Here is a 19,362-nt window from a genome sequence, read left to right on the forward strand (position 1 = left end):
GGATGAAACCCTAGTCACTAATTAAAGTATAATCCCTAGAAGTTTGCGTCTTTTTTCGCCCTCCTCCTCAAGCCTCTCTTCTGAGAGGTTTTGCTTGCGAAGATCCGGTGGAGCTCATTGCTGTGTGTCTGGATCAAGATAACGGTCAGTTATGTTCTTATCTTGGGTGTGAATTCTGTATAATGCTTTAGTTGGCTGTATTTCATTTTGGATTATAGCAGGAAAAATAAACAGTAGATAATTATCCATGGAATTCGAACCTTTGAACATGGAAAATGAGGTGATTGAATTCGATATGGGATTGACGGATGATGCCGTGGACATCGAGCATCCCGTTGATGAGGATGATCATGAGATGCTGGAGAGTTCCACTGGCAGGGAATTGTACATCTCTGAGGCTGACATGAACCTTGAACCTTACGAGGGCATGGAATTTGAGTCTGAAGAGGCCGCTAAGGCCTTCTACAATTCCTATGCTCGGAGGGTCGGGTTTAGCACCCGTGTCAGCATGTCCCGTCGCTCCAGGAGGGATGGAGCGATCATACAGAGATCCTTTGTGTGCGCCAAGGAAGGGTTTCGATCTGAGAAAGATCGCCCTGGCAGTGATGGCAAAGTCAAACGGCCCCGAGCGGTGACCAGAGTTGGTTGCAAGGCCATGTTGGTGGTCAAGATACAAGAATCGGGGAAATGGGTTGTGTCTGGGTTTGAGAAGGAACACAATCACGAGCTTGTCCCGCCAGATAAGGTGCATTGCCTGCGTTCCCACAGGCATGTTTCCGGTTCCGCAAAATCCTTAATCGATACTTTGCAGGGTGCTGGAATTGGCCCGAGTGGGATTATGTCTGTGTTGATTAAAGAATATGGTGGAATTACCAATGTTGGTTTCACCGAGCGTGACTGCAGGAATTATATGAGAAGTAGTCGTCAGAGGACCCTTGGTGGAGACACCCAGATCCTTTTGGATTATTTGAAGCACATGCATGCGCAGAACCCAGCATTCTTCTATGCCATCCAGGGTGACGAGGATCAGTGTTTGAGCAATATCTTCTGGGCAGATCCAAAGGCCAGAAGTAACTATACTTATTTCGGTGATACAGTTACCTTTGACACTACGTACAGGTCGAATCGATATCGTTTGCCTTATGCCCCTTTCACCGGTGTAAACCATCATGGCCAGCCTGTATTGTTTGGTTGTGCTCTCCTCGTAAATGAGTCTGAAGCATCATTTGTTTGGCTTTTCAAGACCTGGCTTACAGCAATGTCAGGACGCGCTCCTGTGTCGATCACTACTGATCATGACCGGGTGATACGGTCAGCAGTCACACAGGTGTTCCCAGAGACCCGTCACCGTTTCTGCAAGTGGCACATCTTCAAAGAAGGCCAGGAGAAGTTGTCTCATGTGTATCTTGAACACCCAACTTTTGAAGCAGAGTTCCACAAATGTGTCAATCTGGCTGAATCCATTGAAGAGTTTGAATCTTGTTGGATGTCCCTCATTGATAGGTATAATCTCCGGGAGCATGATTGGCTTCAAGCAATATTCAATGCTCGCAGGCAGTGGGTGCCAGTGTATCTGCGGGACACATTTTTTGCAGAAATGTCTATAGCACAAAGGAATGACAGTATGAACTCTTATTTTGATGGGTATGTGAATGCTTCAACCACTTTACAGTTGTTAATTAAGCAGTATGAGAAGGCACTGGAGAGCCGGTATGAGAAAGAGGTGAAAGCTGATTATGATACGATGAACACTGCCCCTGTTTTGAAGACCCCATCTCCCATGGAGAAACAAGCTGCTGAGCTTTACACTAAAAAGTTATTTATGAAATTTCAAGAGGAGTTAGTTGAGACTCTTACTTTCATGGCAACCAAAATGGAAGATGATGGGTTAATGACCACATATCGGGTAGCGAAGTTTGGAGAAGATCACAAGTCTTACATTGTCAGACTCAATGTTCTTGAGATGAAGGCTACTTGTAGCTGCCAAATGTTCGAGTTCTCAGGTCTTCTTTGCAGGCACATATTGACCGTCTTTAGGGTCACTAATGTTCTAACCCTTCCTTCGCACTATATTTTGAAACGATGGACAAGAAATGCTAAAAGTGGGGTTATATTAGAAGAACGTGCCAGTGATCTGCTGAATTCTCGAGAATCTATTACTGTACGATACAATAATTTGCGTCAGGAAGCCCTTAAATATGTAGATGAAGGGGTGAAAAACATTGAAATCTATAATGTGGCTATGGGTGCTTTACAAGAAGCTGCCAAAAAAGTTGCTTTTGCTAAAAAGAATGGCGGGAAATTTCTACTGGTCAATGGAACTAACCGAGAAGACGGTGTAACTGATGGAAGTCAGGGTCATTGGGTTTCTGGTCAGCCACAAACTCAGGTGAATTCATTTCTCTGGTTGCTGTTTTAATTTTAAATGTTTCTCTTCCTTTGGTTTTTAGTTTCCCCTAGCATCCCTTATACCTCAAATACTTTTTCAATTATTCATTTTCTTTTGTATTTTGGACTATTTTTATATGTTCTATAAGGAGTTTGTTTGCAATCAACTTACGAACTTTCCTATATAACTATTGGGGGAGGGATTCATGTCACTGTATTTAATGCATGTGCATGGCCTCACATGAAAACTTTTTCCATAATTATTTGTTTTTGGAAGAAAGTCGTATCTAAATTGATTGTCTGATATGCACATGAAAACTTTTGCCATAATTACTTGTTTGGAAGAAAGTCGTATCTAAATTGATTGTCTAATATTTGTCGTCTTTTTAGGTTTATTTTCCTTTTTGTATTTTCTTATTTGATTACAGAGTTGAGAGTTTCTGAAGTCTCAGTTTGTTGTTCATTATTCCTAGACTTGACTTGTGCACCGTTAAGCTTTAGGCCACAGTAGCTTGAGAAGAATATCCATTTTGTCTCATTATTTTGATCCTTTGGATTTTCAGCGCTCCATCAGAGGGAGCATAATTTTCTTCTTTGTAAATGGTTTAATTGGATATATTTTCAACATTTTTCCACCTATTTTAAGGCATTATAAAGAAATTCAGAGAATTTGTATTTAATGATTCGTAAAACATAATGAGAAGTTTCCATACAGAGAATATCATCATTTTTCCTACAAAGTAGTCAGGGGATGATAATTGCTATACTACTGGCAATTATCCATTCAACTCCATGTAATTGTCATATTGTTGGTCACCATGATTGTATTTGGTTGGTAGTTATTTTCTTCATTTTACTGACCAACTTATGGGGATTAGTTAACCATGTTAAATTAGCATTTTATGAATAGTTGACTTACCTGCATCAAATAATCTACCTTGTCGTTGTGGAAACTCCAGAAAGAATTCTCTAGATTGAATTGTTCCCATTGCATCTGGTTCTGATTTTCTTGAATCCTTATGTAGAAGAAGCTTCCGTGGTGCCTTTTATGAATGGAGGATGAAAGGGGCTATCAGGCTGATTCAGGCATAGACGTATAGGTCAAAACAATAAATGGAAATACTTTCACAGTTTGATTGGTGTCTTGGGTGAAATTTGAACGTAGCTCTTACAGCCTGATTTGTAGGATATCTCCCTGCACTGGGACCCACCAAATTTAATAAATGATTTTGTAGATAGTGTAGAAATCGACCTCGAACCATGGCAACCAGCGGGAGATCGATTGCAACCAGGATCAACACGATAAGGAACAAATTAAATAACTAAAGCTCTCTGTTTTTTGTTTTTTTCAATTGTTGTTTTCTATTACATATGAATGGAGAACATAAAGGAGAAGAAGATAAAGAAGAGAAGGGTAGGGGTAGGGGAATGGCTCTCTCAACCTGGGTCTCTCACCCATAGTTAGCAAAAACGGGAACGACAAAAAAAAAATGGAGTCTTATGGTATGGGTTTTAAACGGTAAGAAATTGCAAACAGACGTTCAAATAAAACGGTAAAAAAAAAGACAACAATAAAAAATGGAAAACAGATGGTACAGGTTTTAAACGTTTATATTTAAAAAAAAAAAAAAAAAGGGAACCAAAAAAAGGGCACTATTCTCATATAAATTGAGGAATTTTTATTTGAAATACATGCTTCTATTTTCAGTATCCGTGCATTGACCTTGAGTTGAAGGTGATATCATGAAAAATGTAGCCCTTCGAGTCATCTTTATGTTGGTGAAAGAATTAGGCCGATCAAAGTTAAGGAGAGAGAGAGAGAGATATGGTCAATTAAATCCAAGGTCTTAAAAAACGCTAAAAAAAGGGGAGCGTGTTTTAAACGCGTTTAAAATGGGAATGCTTGCCGTTTGCCTTTTTTACCGTACGGCAAAACGTGTTTAAAACGATAAAAAACGGGATACATTGAATTTCTCCCATAATGGATGGCAACAAGGCCTGAAAATTCTTTTCTCCAAATCTGATCCTTACAATAGGGGGTCTATTAATAGCTTAGGCAAGCTTACAAAATAGAAGGTAGAAAATAGAAACTTCCTAAAATAGAGTTGAACTAAAAATAGAAAGTAGGAAATAGAAACTACCAAACCTAGCAACTAGTGACAATGGCAACTTATTGAAAATAGAAACTGACTAGAATTAGAAACTACTAAGGCTTTATATATCCGCCTTCTAAAACAATAGGAAGGACAGTAAATAGAAACTAATAAATTAGAAACTATTAGGCAGCAATAAAATCTGTTTTGTCTTGCTATCTTCAGTGGGACCCACAGAATTTCACTTATTTCCTTGGACTTCCTTCTCCATTCAAGGCTTATGGACCCATTACACTGTTCACGTGAACAGTAGTTTGGGTACTGTTCATGTGAACATTAACCTTTTTTTGGGGGGGGGGGGGAGGGAAGTAGTTTGGACTGCTTTAGGTGACGCTCCATTGAACCAACAAAAACTTGCCACTTCATCAGACCAGGCTGTCTCACAGCAGTCACATCCCACAACCTTGCTGGGCTGGTTTTGGGCCTTGTTCCTGCGGGTATATATGGACTTGTGACATCACTAGGGCAGTGCTAAAGGATGTTTCCCATCCCTGGAATTTAGTGGTGTGACCTGCTGTACTTTTAAAATTTTTTTTTTTAAGTGCTAGCCTGATTTCCTCAGAAGAAATAGTATTGGGCCTTTGACTGCCATGGCCCTGGCATTTCAACTGGCAGCGAAGAGACGATGACTGTCGCCTTAGCATTTCTTATTCTGAAAAGGTGGTATTTTTAGCTAGTCTTTAATAATGGAAACAAGGTGATTTCCTATCAAAACAGTATTGTTGTGTTACTTGTGCAAAAATGTCCATAATTTCATTTTCCAAGTAAATGACAGGATCAGTATGCAAGACACCCAATATATTTGTGGGATATTGCTGCTGTCGTAGTTGTCAAAGGTGACTAGGCGACCCATGGCATTGGAGGGGGGGTGCCTAGGCGTCAAGGTGCTTGCCTAGGCGTTGTCTAGGTGCCCTAGACATGCAGTATATGACTATATGCAAGATAGCAATGATACTTTTAAATAATTATGCTTATCAAAACAGTGGTATTCTGGAAAGGTAGTATTTTTAGCTTGTCTTTAATGATGGAAACAAGGTGATTTCCTCTCAAAACAGTATTGTTGTGTTAACTGTGCAAAATGTCCATAATTTCATTTTCCAGTAAATGACAGGATCAGTATCCAAGACACCTGATGTATTTGTGGGATATTGCTGCTGTCATACTTGTCAAAGGTGACTAGGTGGCCCATGGCATTGGAGGGGTGCCTAGGCGACAAGGCGCTTGCCTAGGCATTGTCTAGGTGCACTAGACGTGCAGTATATGACTATATGCAATATATCAATGATACTTTTAAATAATTATGCTTATATGCAACATAGAAGCAGTATCAAATTAATGCAATATGATATGATTAATTGCTCGTAATGATCTAATATGAGAAAATCAACATATAATAAACAAAGTATAGGATATATATAACATAAGAAAGCATATTCATTGAAAAAACATGCTGTTGCCTTGGACCGGATACCTAGTGGTGCCTAGGTGACGCCTTGACAACTAAGGTGGCTGTATCGGTCATTCAGTTGAGCTCCTTTCTAGTGGTAGTTGATTGCTGTTTATTTTCTAGCTGATGATCCTGTATTTTTTTCCCCAATTGTTAGAAAAAAATGTAGATTTTCTTAGAGTTGATTGATATCAACCTATCTTGATTTTATTGATAATTGCCTCATCTCATGTTTCATACGCAAAGATACTTGTCTTTCATGAGTATGTATTCCTCTTATGTGAATCACTTCAACCATCCTTGGAACCTGTAAGAGGAATTATCTGGTGATGAATCGTGACAAAAGCTGTTTTCCAAATGGCCGTATTGGACATGTGATTTTTAGCCCGGATCTGAAAGTGGTAGGGACCATAGTTGGTCTTGATGGTATAACTCAAGCCCTACAAGCCCTAGAACACAGACAGCATATTCACGAAGACAGCTACAGGACACAGACATTGATGCACATACGTGATATTTAAGGGCGTACCCAGTGCACAAGGCTCCCAGCACTGCGGGGTCTGGGGAGGGTCATAATGTGCACAGCCTTACCCCTGCTTTCGCAGAGAGGCTGTTTCCAGACTCGAACCCATGACCACTTGGTCACAATGGATCAAACTTTACCGATGCACATACGTGATATGGGGATAAGATATTATTTTGAAGTCCCACATATTATATTACTGTTGACAAGGATATCTACTTATTAGATCTCCTGTTCTTTTTCCATGATATTGTTAATGTTTCCTATACCTTGCTGGGGAAACAGCATTTTTAATACTGTTCAATCTGGTTTTGCTGCACCTCTTTTTGAGCCTTACCGGTCTGGACTTATTCATTTTATCATTGACATATTTAGACACATGCATCTAAATATTCCTATGATCTGGTTTCTTTTCCATAACGAAAATTTCTGTTAACCATCTTTTGTAGGATGAGAAAGACAAGAAAATTCAGCAACTGTCTCGAGAGCTAGACCGTTCAAATCACAAGTGTGAAGTATATCGAGCTAACCTGCTTGCAGTGTTGAAAGATATCGAGGAGCAGAAACTACAGCTATCAGTTAAAGTTCAAAATGTAAAGCTTGGTATGAAAGAGTGAGCTCTGAACAGGGTTAGATATTGTCCAAGGGTTTTTTTTGTTTCCCCCTGTACTTAAGATCATCTAGACTAATCTGTCTGTTCTTCTTCCCTTTGATAATTCTAGGGACCTGGGATTTGGTCTTCATAATTTCATTTTATTGTAGCTTTTCTGAGGATGGGTGTCTTATGTATCTGTAATTCTTACAAAGGATGACTGATGATCACCGCCTTATTAACCATAGTGAAATAATGTAAATGGCATTTATATAAATATTTGTATATTGAAAAGGGGTGAGTGAGAGGAGAGAGAGAGAGAGAGAGAGAGAGGGTGTGTCATTGGCTGAAAGAGGAGTTCTGTTAGAAGCTGTACAATGATGGAATAATTGTGGTAATCTGTGTTAAAAGACTTTTCATGACCTATCTGTGTTAAAAGACTTATTTTCTGTGAAGTCTGCATTCTGGAATCTGGGTTGCTGCCCTGTTTGAATCGAAGCTTTATGGCTGTGGTGGACGCCAAAAGGTAACTTATAACAAATCGAGTGAAGTTAAATGGGGGTAGGAGGGGTTGGGGAAGCATACACATAGTTTGATATAGGAAGGGAAGGGATATGAAATTGAATAAAACTAATGAAAGAAAAGTGGGAAATTTTTTTTGTTAGAGATAAAATGAAGTGAAATGAGATGAAAGGAATTATAGAAGAGGTTTTCGATTTGGATTTTGATGTGAAATCATTATATGTGAGATCCATGAGCAACAGAAAGGTGGTGAAAATGATTTTCAGAAAGCTTCCATTAGAAAGTCACGGAAAATGATCAAATTCTGTTTCAATGGATGGATGGTGTTGGTCATTTCGACACCTACGAATTTTTGCCGTACAACCACTTGGCACGGCCAAGTAGTGATCTCTGCCCAGATAACTGCTTTCATTGGTGGCACCTATGCTGCTGCAAGGGCTACACGACCCGGTGGTGATCTCCAGCCCAAATAAAAATTACTTCTATGCAAATTTTATCAGATGTTTCGGGACAAAAATACTTCTATTATTTCCATTTTAAGTCCAAAGGTTTTATGGGTGACTTCCTCCATGCGATATCTATCGGTGATCTACCATGAGAGTGTGATGTGACAATTTCATCCATTGGATCCATTGGATATCTAGAGAAGGTTTAGATTGATCATGTGCAAATTTAATCATATACTTTGCCATGCATTTATATTATTCCCTTGTAGCTCAGGCCTTGGTGTGCATCCTCTTGGCAGTTCTATATTTTTCAATGTTTTATTTTGCCACATGGTTAATTTTGGTTGACTTGAAACTTGACATGCGAGTAGGGGACCTTTTAAGTGTTACCTGTCCACAAAATTTCAGCCCCATCTGATGATGGCAACCCTAATGCAGTTTGTCTTTCCTTCCCTTGTACCCCCTACATGTATGGGATGCAGGTCAGGTTGAATACTTGAATTCATCCTAAACTTTGTCCCCTGATCCTGCATATGTTTACCAGAGTTACTCCTTGTTCGACCCCTACTCTACATAAGACTAGCTGGAGTCATATATGTTACATGACATATCTTACTCTCAATCCATTTCTACTCTGTTCTTTCTAGAAATTGAAATACTCTTCAAGTTCCTCAGGTATCATTCAAAATCATCACCGAAGTGTTGGATCCTACATCAGCTGTGAATGGAATCCTCATTCCATTCATATACCAGGTAGTACATCCACTTACCAAACAGGTCTTTTGAGATGGAAATCTAACAGAGGATTTCATCACACTAGGGGTCTAAAGAATCTGATTTCATGCCCGTTTGGCATCAGAAGTTTTGATGAGAACTGAGACACAACCTGTGGGTAATTCGGATATGCATCAAATTGGATTAGAATAAATGAGTACTACCGTATTTCTTCTGATTCAATGTATCAATTGTTACATACAAATACAGGCAGATGACCATAAAGGCTTGGAAACACACAGAAAGGCTTGTATTTCTTCTGATTCAATGTATCAATTGTTACATACAAATACAGGCAGAAGACCATAAAGACATGGAAACACAGAGAAAGACTTCGATCAAAGAATTTTCAACTGGAGATCAGCTTGACCAACCCTAGCTTTGTGCTTTTCAAAGAGCTCTTGCATGGCTTCAACAAACTTGCTGTGGATTTCATTGACCTGGCCAGATGATAAAAACAACATGAGATACTTCTAGTGTCTGCTCTGGTCAGTAGTGAATTTCTCTAGGGGATGACAAAAAAAAACTCAAGTCACTTGAGAGATGCTGATTTGAAGCAATATTGTGGATTTTAACTTTCCAAATCATGGCAACAGAACCATGCTTCAGCAGAATTTCTGTATCTGGCAGCAACATAGTCTTTGCTTTGTTGATTGAAGGATCAATACATAATGAAATAGGCTGATTGGATAAAGTAGGGACACACATGCATCTAAGCAAGGTAGTATTTATATGCAACAAGAATAGGGTTTGAGTATTCATACCTCTTCCACTGTCGGTTGTGAATTTCTCTTGAGCTCAATCGGTTTACCCACCACAATATGCATGGGATGTTGAAATGGCACAGGTGTTCTACAAAAGTGAAGGAAATCAAATGAGAGATTGGATTCAGGGAACTTGTTTGTCAAGACACATGTATGGGACCAACTTGCCTGGGCTTTCTGCCCAGTTTCTCTTAATTTCTTCTATTTTCCATTTTTGTTTGCTTATTTAAAACTTTTAACTTCAATAATAGCCATAGATGGGGAAGGGGAGAAGACAGGAGTACAATACAGGGCACGGTCACTGAGGCATGGGGAAGGCAGCAGATGCAGGCACTCCAACTGGAGGTTTTGCCCTCAAATGGGCAATCAGCATTGCCGTCATCATCCTCTAAATTGCAAGAAATGGGGTGACTATAAAAAAACTGCAAGCTTCAGTCATCCGATGAGCTTAAACAATGCAACGTTGTAACATACTACAGACTAATATCAAAATGCATGATGGGCAGTACCCGAATATGCTTACTTTTCCTCGTAACATCTGAACTTACTAGAGTGGCAGAACCAATGTCTTCAATCATCAATTAAAAGATGGTACAAGAAAAAATTTGACAAAGAGAGAAGAGAAAAGTTTGGATTAACACATTCATACCCAAAAATTCCCCAGAAGACAACTGGGGTGAACTTGATAGCTCTAGCAAGTTGCTGAATCAACTTCCCACTGGGCTTCCACCACTTGTAAACATTTGACTGCACTTGCATAGTTGACAACAAAAGCAAGATATATTATTCCATATGTAGGAAACAAATGCAAATTCAAATCCTCAACAGTCTCCAGCACCTTTAGATACAATGACAAGATAAATTGTTTTAAGTACACAAGGACATCGAGAATGCCCTTGTGCATAAACCATAAACAGAGATTGACACATGTTACTGTGGAGAAAAATGAGTGGAATCTTCTTATTGGTACAGCAAAATTATGGCCTACATAACCACATAATATGTGAAGCAACCAAAAACTATTAAGGTCACATACTGAAACAACAGAAAATCATAAGATGGTCTAGTTGTACAAAAAAATGGAAGTTCTGGTGAAGTATCTCAAACATGAGAATTGGGATGATGCTATATGCAAATCATAAAACAAATGGCCAAAACAGGAGAACATGAAAAGAACTGAAGCACCCCATGCACCTTAGATTAGAAGTCCATACCTGACCAAAGCAAAAAACTGGAACCAGAGGTCGTCCTGTCTCCATAGCTATGCGAACAAATCCTTTTCTTTTGTTAAGGTAGGCAATCTATAAAATAATCAAACAAAACCCAAAGATAATAATTGTTAATAAGTGTAAACCAACATTAAATAGACAAAGGCTTGACGCTGTAGCTCAGGTAAATGTTTTGTCCTAGCCATTAGTTGATAAGACTGATTCCAGCTCATCCGTAACAAGAAAGGGTGAGATTGTTCGAAAAACATAACCCACCATCTAGGGTCTACTGTTAATGGGAAAAAGTGGACAAGTAATTGTCTTTCATTCACGGACAAGTAGGCAAAGAAAGGGAAAACCAAATAAAGTCTTGATTAATCACCAAATGAAGGTTTAATCAAGGAAGCTCACAGTGCTCAAAGTCAAAGGTCACAAGGGAGCAACAAAGCAAGTGTTCAGAGGTCTACCCAGTTGGGAAATTATATATATATATTTTAAAATTTTTATGAAGTAAATTATAGGTTTTGGTTTTGAGGTTTGTATACAGGCAACAATTTGTTGTGCCATTCCAGCTTTGGTCACTTTGGGAGAATGCTTCTTGGGAGACAGAGAGAATCTCCAGCACCAATAATAGAAGGTTTGGACTATGCAGTTACTGTTGAAGAGGGGCTGGCACCTGATGCAGTAGCAAACACTTAGTTGCCACCATGAAAACACATTTGAGTCTGAGGGCTGCCATTTTGTGCCAACATCCTGAGGCTAGGACCTATTCAGTCCACCGCTACAAGGACCCTATGAAAGCGGGACCAATCCAGGGTTATGGCCCTTTTTGATAACTATAGGAAGCTCCTTGGGCTTGACTTTGTCAATCACATGATTTAGTGTTCAAGAAGTCATATTTACAGATTTTACTCTCAAGAGTTTGAATATTTTCGGATAGCTTGTTTCGAGAAAAGATTTTAAAATTTTAGAGTTTATGTTATTTTTAACAGTTCGGAAATTTAAGGATAGCTGGGTTGTACAGCATTGAAATCTCAGAAGAAACACTTCAATCAGGAAAAACAAACTTATTATAGAACTTGATAGAGGAGGTAAACTAGAAATTCACTATAAATTGCAGCTCTAGGATTGTTATGAATAGAAATTTCGGTATCTCAAAATGTAAGAACATTTAATTCAAATAAAAACAAAAGGAGTGCAAGAGATACAAACAGACCTCAGAACCATGTTTCATAAGAAATGTCTCCTGCACCCCACCTGGGACTACAATGCAACTATAGCCAGCTTTCAAAAGTGACGTAAAATTCTTCCTTGTTGCAGGTGTAAGTCCCAGCCATGTCCATATGTGCCTCACAAAAGGTGTATAGAACACCTGATCAATGATTGATAAGTGTTAATAGAGAAGGAAAAAGCTCCTCAATACTTACAGAAATTGAGTGCAGTGAATCTTACAGCGCTGCTAGCCAGGACTTTCATCTTTGGTAGAGGCATGAAACCCGTGAGGTCGGCAAGAGAAACAACACCAATTGGTAAAACTGAATGTGGCTCGTAACCAAAGACTGCATAAAGTATACAGTCCAGTCATTGATTGATCAAAAGAAGTGAAAGGTAAAGCATTATGGCGAGCATTTAATGAGAACTTGGCTGTAGCCAAGACAAACCTTACTATGTAATTTTGAAGCAAAGTTAAATAATGACATATAAGCCTAACCGACTCAAAATGTGTAACATAATACAATTGAAGTGAGAGGCATGCTTTTAGACAATAACAATATGGTCCTTAAAATCAACTACAGAAGTTAGCAAAAGTTCTTTGCTTCCATATTCCAGTTTGGTACAACTATCAAACTCTTTCTTCTTGAAGGTGTATATTACTGGACTTTCATGAACATACAGTGGGGTTACCCCTATCTCTTTCTCTTCTCATTCATTTTCTACCTACCCTTTTTTTACTTTAAAACCCTTCTCTTTTCCTTTTTCTTGTTTCTTTCTCTTCTTAACAACCCCACCAACACTGTACCAAACTCTAGTTGAACGCCACCCTTCCTACTACTCTTGTACTTGCCCAAAAGAATAAACATTTAGATCTGTTTCCCTTTCTCATCTCTCCCAGGAATCCCAAAGCAGGAGCCTTCTTATCACATCACACCCCCCCCCCCACCCCCACCCCCACACGCTTAACGCGATTCTCTAATTCTCACAAAACTAAGATTTTTGTGAGAGATCTGGCATAACACTGTACTTATTTTCTGGACAGAAACGGTGACATAATTTTGTGCTAAATAGAGATCAATCTTGGTACAGAACCAGTGTCTACCCAGTACCCACCAAAGGCACTGCAACTCAACTGACAGTAGAATTGGTAGTGATAAGATTTGCAGCATACTAAATCAAAACCCATGAATACTTGGCTTAGTAGCTCAGTAATCAGAGAATACATAAAGCCCACAAATACTTGACTCAGTAATCAGATTCAGAATACGTTTGTAAGGACCTTAATACCATGCCCTGCTCTTAACCTTGAGGATAGGAGGAATGTCAGGCAAGTTCAATGCCCAGTAAAGGATAACCCAAGGAGGTTGACTTGATGCTTACCATAAGCTTGATCTGGGTTAAATGCCTTCATGTCCTCCACATGAAGAGTCACCGGGAAGTAACCACAGACGTGCTTACAAATAAACCTGAAAAAAAAAAAATCCCACAAGAGAAGGGCGAGAAACCAGAGCTTTTAATGGAATCAAATCAAACATGTAAATAGAAAAGGTAATGGAACAGAATGACCAAAGAGGAAAGATGGTTGAAGGGGAGGTGGGCTGGACGGTACCTGGCTAATCTTCGTCCGGGTTTGCTCTTCTCGTCAATTGGAATCACCATCAGCAATACCAGAAGTCCCAAAACCCTGAAAAGGTGGAACAAATCGAAGGTGGGCAAAACCGTAATAAGGAAACAGAAAATGTTGAAATGAGAAAAAAGGGTCAAGCGGGAAAAGAAAAATGGGTGTATCGGAGAAGAGCAGAGAAAATATTACGAACGTGAAAGTCAGAGACTTTGGAAGGAAGAGAAGGGCCATTATGACCAGTGCAACATTGAAATGGATACCCCCCAACCATATGGCTAGGGCTATTATCTCGCTCAACCCCGAGGTTGGTTTCGCCCGGATCACAGTCAATTCATCATCCCGGGCGTTGACGGAGGAAGAGAAGGACTCATGGTTGCCATTAATCTGCTCCATCGCACATCTAAAAAAATTTAGAAGCAGAGAGTAAAGTTACACCAGAGCCCCCCTTACAGAGAATTTGGCACTTGGAGAAGACTTGAGAAGGATTGCGAAAGTTCCGCTTTCTTTATGCACTCCCCCTCTCTCTCTCTCCTTCACACTTCATTTGAGCATTTGAGCAGAGGAGGGGTAAGAAATAAGAACAAGAGAAGATGGTGGGCCTACAATCAATCTACTGCAAATATATAGAAAACCCCGCTTCGTGGATCGTGATGGAATATTGAATTGGTAGTTGCACCCAACCCAAAAACAAAAAAAAATAAAATTTTGAACAGTTTTTGCAGAGGATGCTTGGTTTTCCAAGTTGGTCATATTTTTGTTTGGGGCTTTGCGAGTTTGCGTATACGATTTTCCATGGTTGACTTACTGTGTGCGTGTGAGAGAGAGAGAGCGAGCCACAGCTACTCGCCTGAACCCATCATTTTCTATATCACAACGTAGAAGACGACAAAGCACTCCAACTTCTCAATGGGTTGAGATGGTCCATCGAAGTCAACCCATTCCGGTCCGACCTCTGGGGTTTGTCCCGTTTGGGATGGTTAACCCGCTAATTGTTGTGCCATGGGTGAAAATTTTCCAACTGGTGGTTGAGGTCATGAACCTCAGTCAGGGTATAAAAGCTCGAAATCCCCTGATTGATTGAACCGGCTAATTTAAATTGGAATTGATCAAGCTTGCACTATCCAATGCATTTTTAAAGTGCATCAAACGTTTATCTAAGTCTCAAGTGTGGTGCATCGTCTGATACACTTTAAAGGCATACTGAGCAGTGCACCACATATTAGAGGATAAAAATTTATATTGATTCTGATCGATTCCAACTGAATCAGAACTGATTGAGACAATTGATTTTGCTAAATTAGAAACCTTGGGCTTGGTATTATCTATAAGGTATTAAGGTTAGTCTTTTTTTATATGCTCAGACAAACAAAAAAAGGTATACAACAAGAAGTCAACAACTCAGTCTTATCCCAATTAACTGGGGTTCTCCTCATGGATCCTTACTCTCCAATCAATTTTATTCGAGTTCATATTTGAAACAAATCCTAAGCTACACATGTCTTTTGTCACCATTTCTCCTAAAATCATTTTAGGTTTGCCCCTGACTCTTTAGTTCCTTTAATCTGAATCAAATCACTCTTCCGTATTAGAGCATCCAAAGACCTCCACAATTATCTAGATTTAATGGTGGTCAAGAGATATAATCTTTTTTTTTTTTTTTGGGTAAACGGTCGAGATATAATCAAACGATCAATTTTGGTCCCAAGGAGGTCAATTCTTAGAATTGTCTTGTTTACTAAACTGTCCAAAAACTAGGTTCAATCTGGTCTGGTTCTTGTACCTTATGGATTTAGGTTCTTAAAGTCATAAAACACTCAAATATATCTAAAATTTCTCAATTACTCATTCTTCATTAGTATTAAGTAATAATAATTAATTAAAAACATAATTGATAATCCTTAGTTTTTCTTTGTAATTATAAAATAATTCTTAAAAATAATTTAAGCCTGTTAAACGAGTCTTAACGGTTTCAGTTCTACTCAAAATCGACACCTTTAACAATTACCAATTGGTTTAATAAACTTAATTAGATTAACATCTAATCTAATCTGTATTAGATAATTTAGATAAGTAGGTGCTTGCCATGTTAGTTTGAATTTAGCTCATTTCCAGAGAGACGTGTGCCCAGGGTGCTGCCAAGGGGCATCTAGCAGTTGAACTGTGCCACACGCATGTCAATGCACACTTGGAGATATATGCGATACAACCCAATAGCTGACAGCCCCATGGGCATTCCCTGCTCTTATTAGTTTATGCTGATACCGAGTTGTTAACTATATGATGCGGACTTTACAAAGAAAAAACCTAATTAATGCGGCGGAGCTTCCAATGTTAATAGCATTTTTTTTTGGCATTTGACTTCGAATGGACTCTTCTTAGCAATTGCCTCTCTCTCTCTATATGTACTCTATAGTCCAATTGAGTTGCAAGTCAATAACTACATATATTTATATCTTACAAGATATTTGAATCAATAACGTGCCATGCATTCTCATTAAAAAATAACGTTTGCCATACATATTTAAACCTGCCTCAGCCCCTCAGCCCCTCAGCCGATGCCAACAGCTTAACATGGCTTCTTCACTCACTTCACACGGCATCCACTCCAAGCTTGGCTCAAGCTCTAGTTTTTACGCTTTGCACACAAAGTCAATGGAGAGATTTGTTTTACTATCAATGGGGAATGGAGTTAAAGACTATTACGGACTTGGTTTTCTACTAAAAAAGCTCAGTAGTGCGACAATACTAGGTGGAGATGCTGACACATGGTAGCTTAGACATTCAACGATTCAAGTTCATTGATTATGTTGAGTTCGAACTGTTAGATGTCCAAGCTGCCGCGTGTTGGCATCCCCACCTAGCACTACCACACTGCTGAGCTTTAGGAATTGAAGAGGATAATAATCCCTTCTAACTAACCTCGAAGGAATTGGTAGAACATACTTGAGAGAATACTTATAGAGAGATTGGAAGAATGAAAGCTTTTTCTACACAAGAATGTTTGGATACAAGGTTGAAATGCTTTGTTTGCTTGCTTATCCTATAAAGAATGTCTACGATTGTTACAAGTGTCTTCTAGCTAATAGCTAGGAATATTCTAGTACAAAACACTAGAACCTTTTCATTTCCTTAGTGGAAGATTTTAGAAACCTCCTACTTCCTTAATTATATACAAGTGATGTCTGGACCTTTCTAACTTCTAGGGGCTTCTCTACATGTGTATTGACTTCTACGCTTTGGTTGGAAGCTCTAGACACTAAAACTTTCTTAGTTCAATGGCCTAAGTACATGCGCTAGTAAGCTTGGCTTGTGGGCCTTTGGTGGCGGGTTGTGGGCTGCTCGTCCTCAAACCTCTTTTAGATTACAAAGAATGAACTATTGATACAAATTTATAGAATAACCTATATAGACACACATTACCAAAATATCCATGTAACCTTAAAAAATTTCCTCAGGGGTTACTGCCTCCAAGCTCCCACCGCCAGCTTGTCAAAGCCCCAATAACAAAGATACCAAGCAAAGTGGGTAAATTTCTACAGCCATGTGGAAACTAGCCCACAAATGCAAGCACCGAAATACAAGACATCCTACCCCCAATTGATCTAGTCGATCTAAATTAAAATCGACAGGAACTGATCCAGATCCCGATTCCTGATTTTTAAACCCTAAAAGTAAAAGAAGGCATCTTTAATAGTTGAGTCCCAAGTCCCAACCAATTGGAGTTCATCATCAATAATCAAATTTAAAAAGTGGATAAATTAGGAGTGACCAATTATAGTCTGGAGACTGGAGGTAATGTTTACACTGCTAGGATCCAATAAAATCAACTTTAAGGGAAAAAAAATTCCCACCACGCGGCAAGAGTGGGAATTTCTCACTCTTTAATACCTTATAATCACAATATCACATTCTATCTCTTCGGTCCCTACCAATATCAATGTCGATATCGATCGAGATTGGTTCGTATTGGTCTGGATCGGTTATGTTTTCCTAAAAATGCATTTTAACCCTTTTCCGTATCAATCCATTGATATAGGATCAGCTAGGAATTGGTGATACCGATTCCTCAAACCATGGTCGGGAAACCCTTCCTTGAACAGTAATTGAAGCGTTTTAGATTATACGTTTAAGGTAGTTACAGTTTCCCTGTCGTATTTTTTTGAACTTATACAATTTTAGGTACAAATGAACTCATGCTACAGTATTACATTGCAGTATGCTAGAAGTATGTATCAACCTACAAGTATTCGGCTCTCCTCCTGCCATGGTGGGAGCTGGAGGATCTGACCCAGCTAAAACAGGGGGATCACGACTGGAGGAGAGCCAGGTCCCAATCTAACTCTACTAGCAATTGAATGAAATGTAGTTGTCTTCGTTTTATTAAGTTTCTTATTGTAGAAAGATTTGTATGAGAAAAACAGACCACATAACCCAACTGAGCAATCGCTATCAACTATCCATTGTTTCAAGAGGGATTGAATTGAAGCTATCACAGAGTCTTGCTTAGCAACCATATGTACCCAATTGAGTCTCTTCAAGCACCATGATGTTGGGCTACTTTGATGTATATGCGTCAAACAAAGCTACATGCAATGAGAATAAAATCGTAGGGGCTGGCCGTGGTCCCAGATAATATTCGGATTAAATAATCAAACACTATATGCAATGAGACCTAAGAGTGGTGGATATAAATTGATCAAGAATGCTTATTGATCATATAAATGACTTAGCAGATATTGGTGCATGGTTTTATAGGGAGTAGGTTCCTTCTGACGCTTGTGTGGAGTTCTGAGTGAAGAGGGGGCTGGAAAAGACAATCCCATCCAGTAGAATAAGTATTTAGGACAATTCCTAAGGGGCAAATTACAATACTTTGAGTGGGGACGTGCAATTTCAATTTTGAGCTAATGTTGTGAAAAAGTTCTCTGTCCGGGAGTGTGGCCTATGCTAGCACTCTCATGTGTCTATCTTTCTCCTCCTCAAAACAAGGGGGCAGATGTATCTTTTCAAATGGCAAAGAGAGAGAGGTAGACTCATGGGAGTGCTCGATAAGCCACACTACCACACAGAAGAATCGTTTTCCCTTATTATATGTATAAATCCTCTCAAGTCTCACCATATGAATACTCAATTTTTATGCTAAATCTAATGCTTTTGATAAACTTTCATTCCCATGGATAGTGTCATTATACATAGCTCTACAATCTGATCGACTTGGTCAATAGTCATAATCGTATACCTTAAAAAAAGGTCATAACCATGGTCAAGAGCCAACTTGACACGGACAAGTGAAACAAAAAGAATAAGTTTTTAGGGCAAAACTTGGTTAAGAGTCCTTGAGCTGTTCAGGTTTTATAAAGACGTTGCACCAACTAGCTAATACAAATAATTAGTTCAAACTAAAGACTAAATTTGACCAACCGGCTAATAGAAATAATGTAAACGATCAATACATTGTATAATGTATAAAAAATAATAACCATGGTCATGATGAGGGGGGTTGGGAGTGTTTGCACCAAAAAAAGAAGGGAAAATTTCTTAGATCCGCTAGATTTCAACGAAAATTAAAAGATAAGTAGGTTTTAAATTTGTTTTATATTCATTATTTTCTATTTTACAAAGATTTATTAATCTTGAAAGTTGGATGATACTCATGCAACGGAAGAATAAAATAAAAGCAAATTTCCAAAATTGTTATCTTCTTGG

General features: G+C 38.9%; 2 protein-coding genes across 6 annotated transcripts; one reads left to right on the forward strand and one right to left on the reverse strand.

The window, feature by feature from the left end:
* The first annotated feature begins 16 nt into the window (after positions 1-16).
* On the forward strand, positions 17-7,371 carry LOC122662015 (protein FAR1-RELATED SEQUENCE 5-like). Of its 2 annotated transcripts, XR_006332957.1 has the most exons (4): positions 17-2,389; positions 6,961-7,140; positions 7,234-7,273; positions 7,308-7,371. XR_006332957.1 is itself a non-coding variant. In XM_043857554.1 (2 exons), exons 1-2 carry the CDS (start codon positions 248-250, stop codon positions 7,126-7,128), a joined length of 2,310 nt encoding a protein of 769 aa, XP_043713489.1. In that variant the 5' UTR covers positions 17-247; the 3' UTR covers positions 7,129-7,254. The 2 variants fall into 2 exon arrangements, 1 of the variants encoding a protein (XP_043713489.1); XM_043857554.1 differs by lacking the exon at positions 7,308-7,371 and having other exon boundaries at positions 6,961-7,254.
* On the reverse strand, positions 4,563-14,097 carry LOC122662020 (diacylglycerol O-acyltransferase 2D-like). Of its 4 annotated transcripts, none has more exons than XM_043857564.1 (10): positions 13,850-14,097; positions 13,642-13,716; positions 13,413-13,498; positions 12,270-12,376; positions 12,034-12,189; positions 10,824-10,910; positions 10,259-10,356; positions 9,610-9,697; positions 9,159-9,285; positions 4,563-4,574 (listed from the first exon to the last, which is right to left on the reverse strand). In XM_043857564.1, exons 1-9 carry the CDS (start codon positions 14,047-14,049, stop codon positions 9,184-9,186), a joined length of 999 nt encoding a protein of 332 aa, XP_043713499.1. In that variant the 5' UTR covers positions 14,050-14,097; the 3' UTR covers positions 4,563-4,574; positions 9,159-9,183. The 4 variants fall into 4 exon arrangements, with proteins under 4 accessions (XP_043713499.1, XP_043713498.1, XP_043713497.1 ...); XM_043857563.1 differs by lacking the exon at positions 4,563-4,574 and adding an exon at positions 8,959-9,072; XM_043857562.1 differs by lacking the exon at positions 4,563-4,574 and adding an exon at positions 8,959-9,081 and having other exon boundaries at positions 9,152-9,285.
* Positions 14,098-19,362: the final 5,265 nt, after the last annotated feature.

The sequence above is a fragment of the Telopea speciosissima genome, chromosome 5 (assembly GCF_018873765.1).
Source record: "Telopea speciosissima isolate NSW1024214 ecotype Mountain lineage chromosome 5, Tspe_v1, whole genome shotgun sequence".
Lineage (NCBI taxonomy): Eukaryota > Viridiplantae > Streptophyta > Magnoliopsida > Proteales > Proteaceae > Telopea > Telopea speciosissima.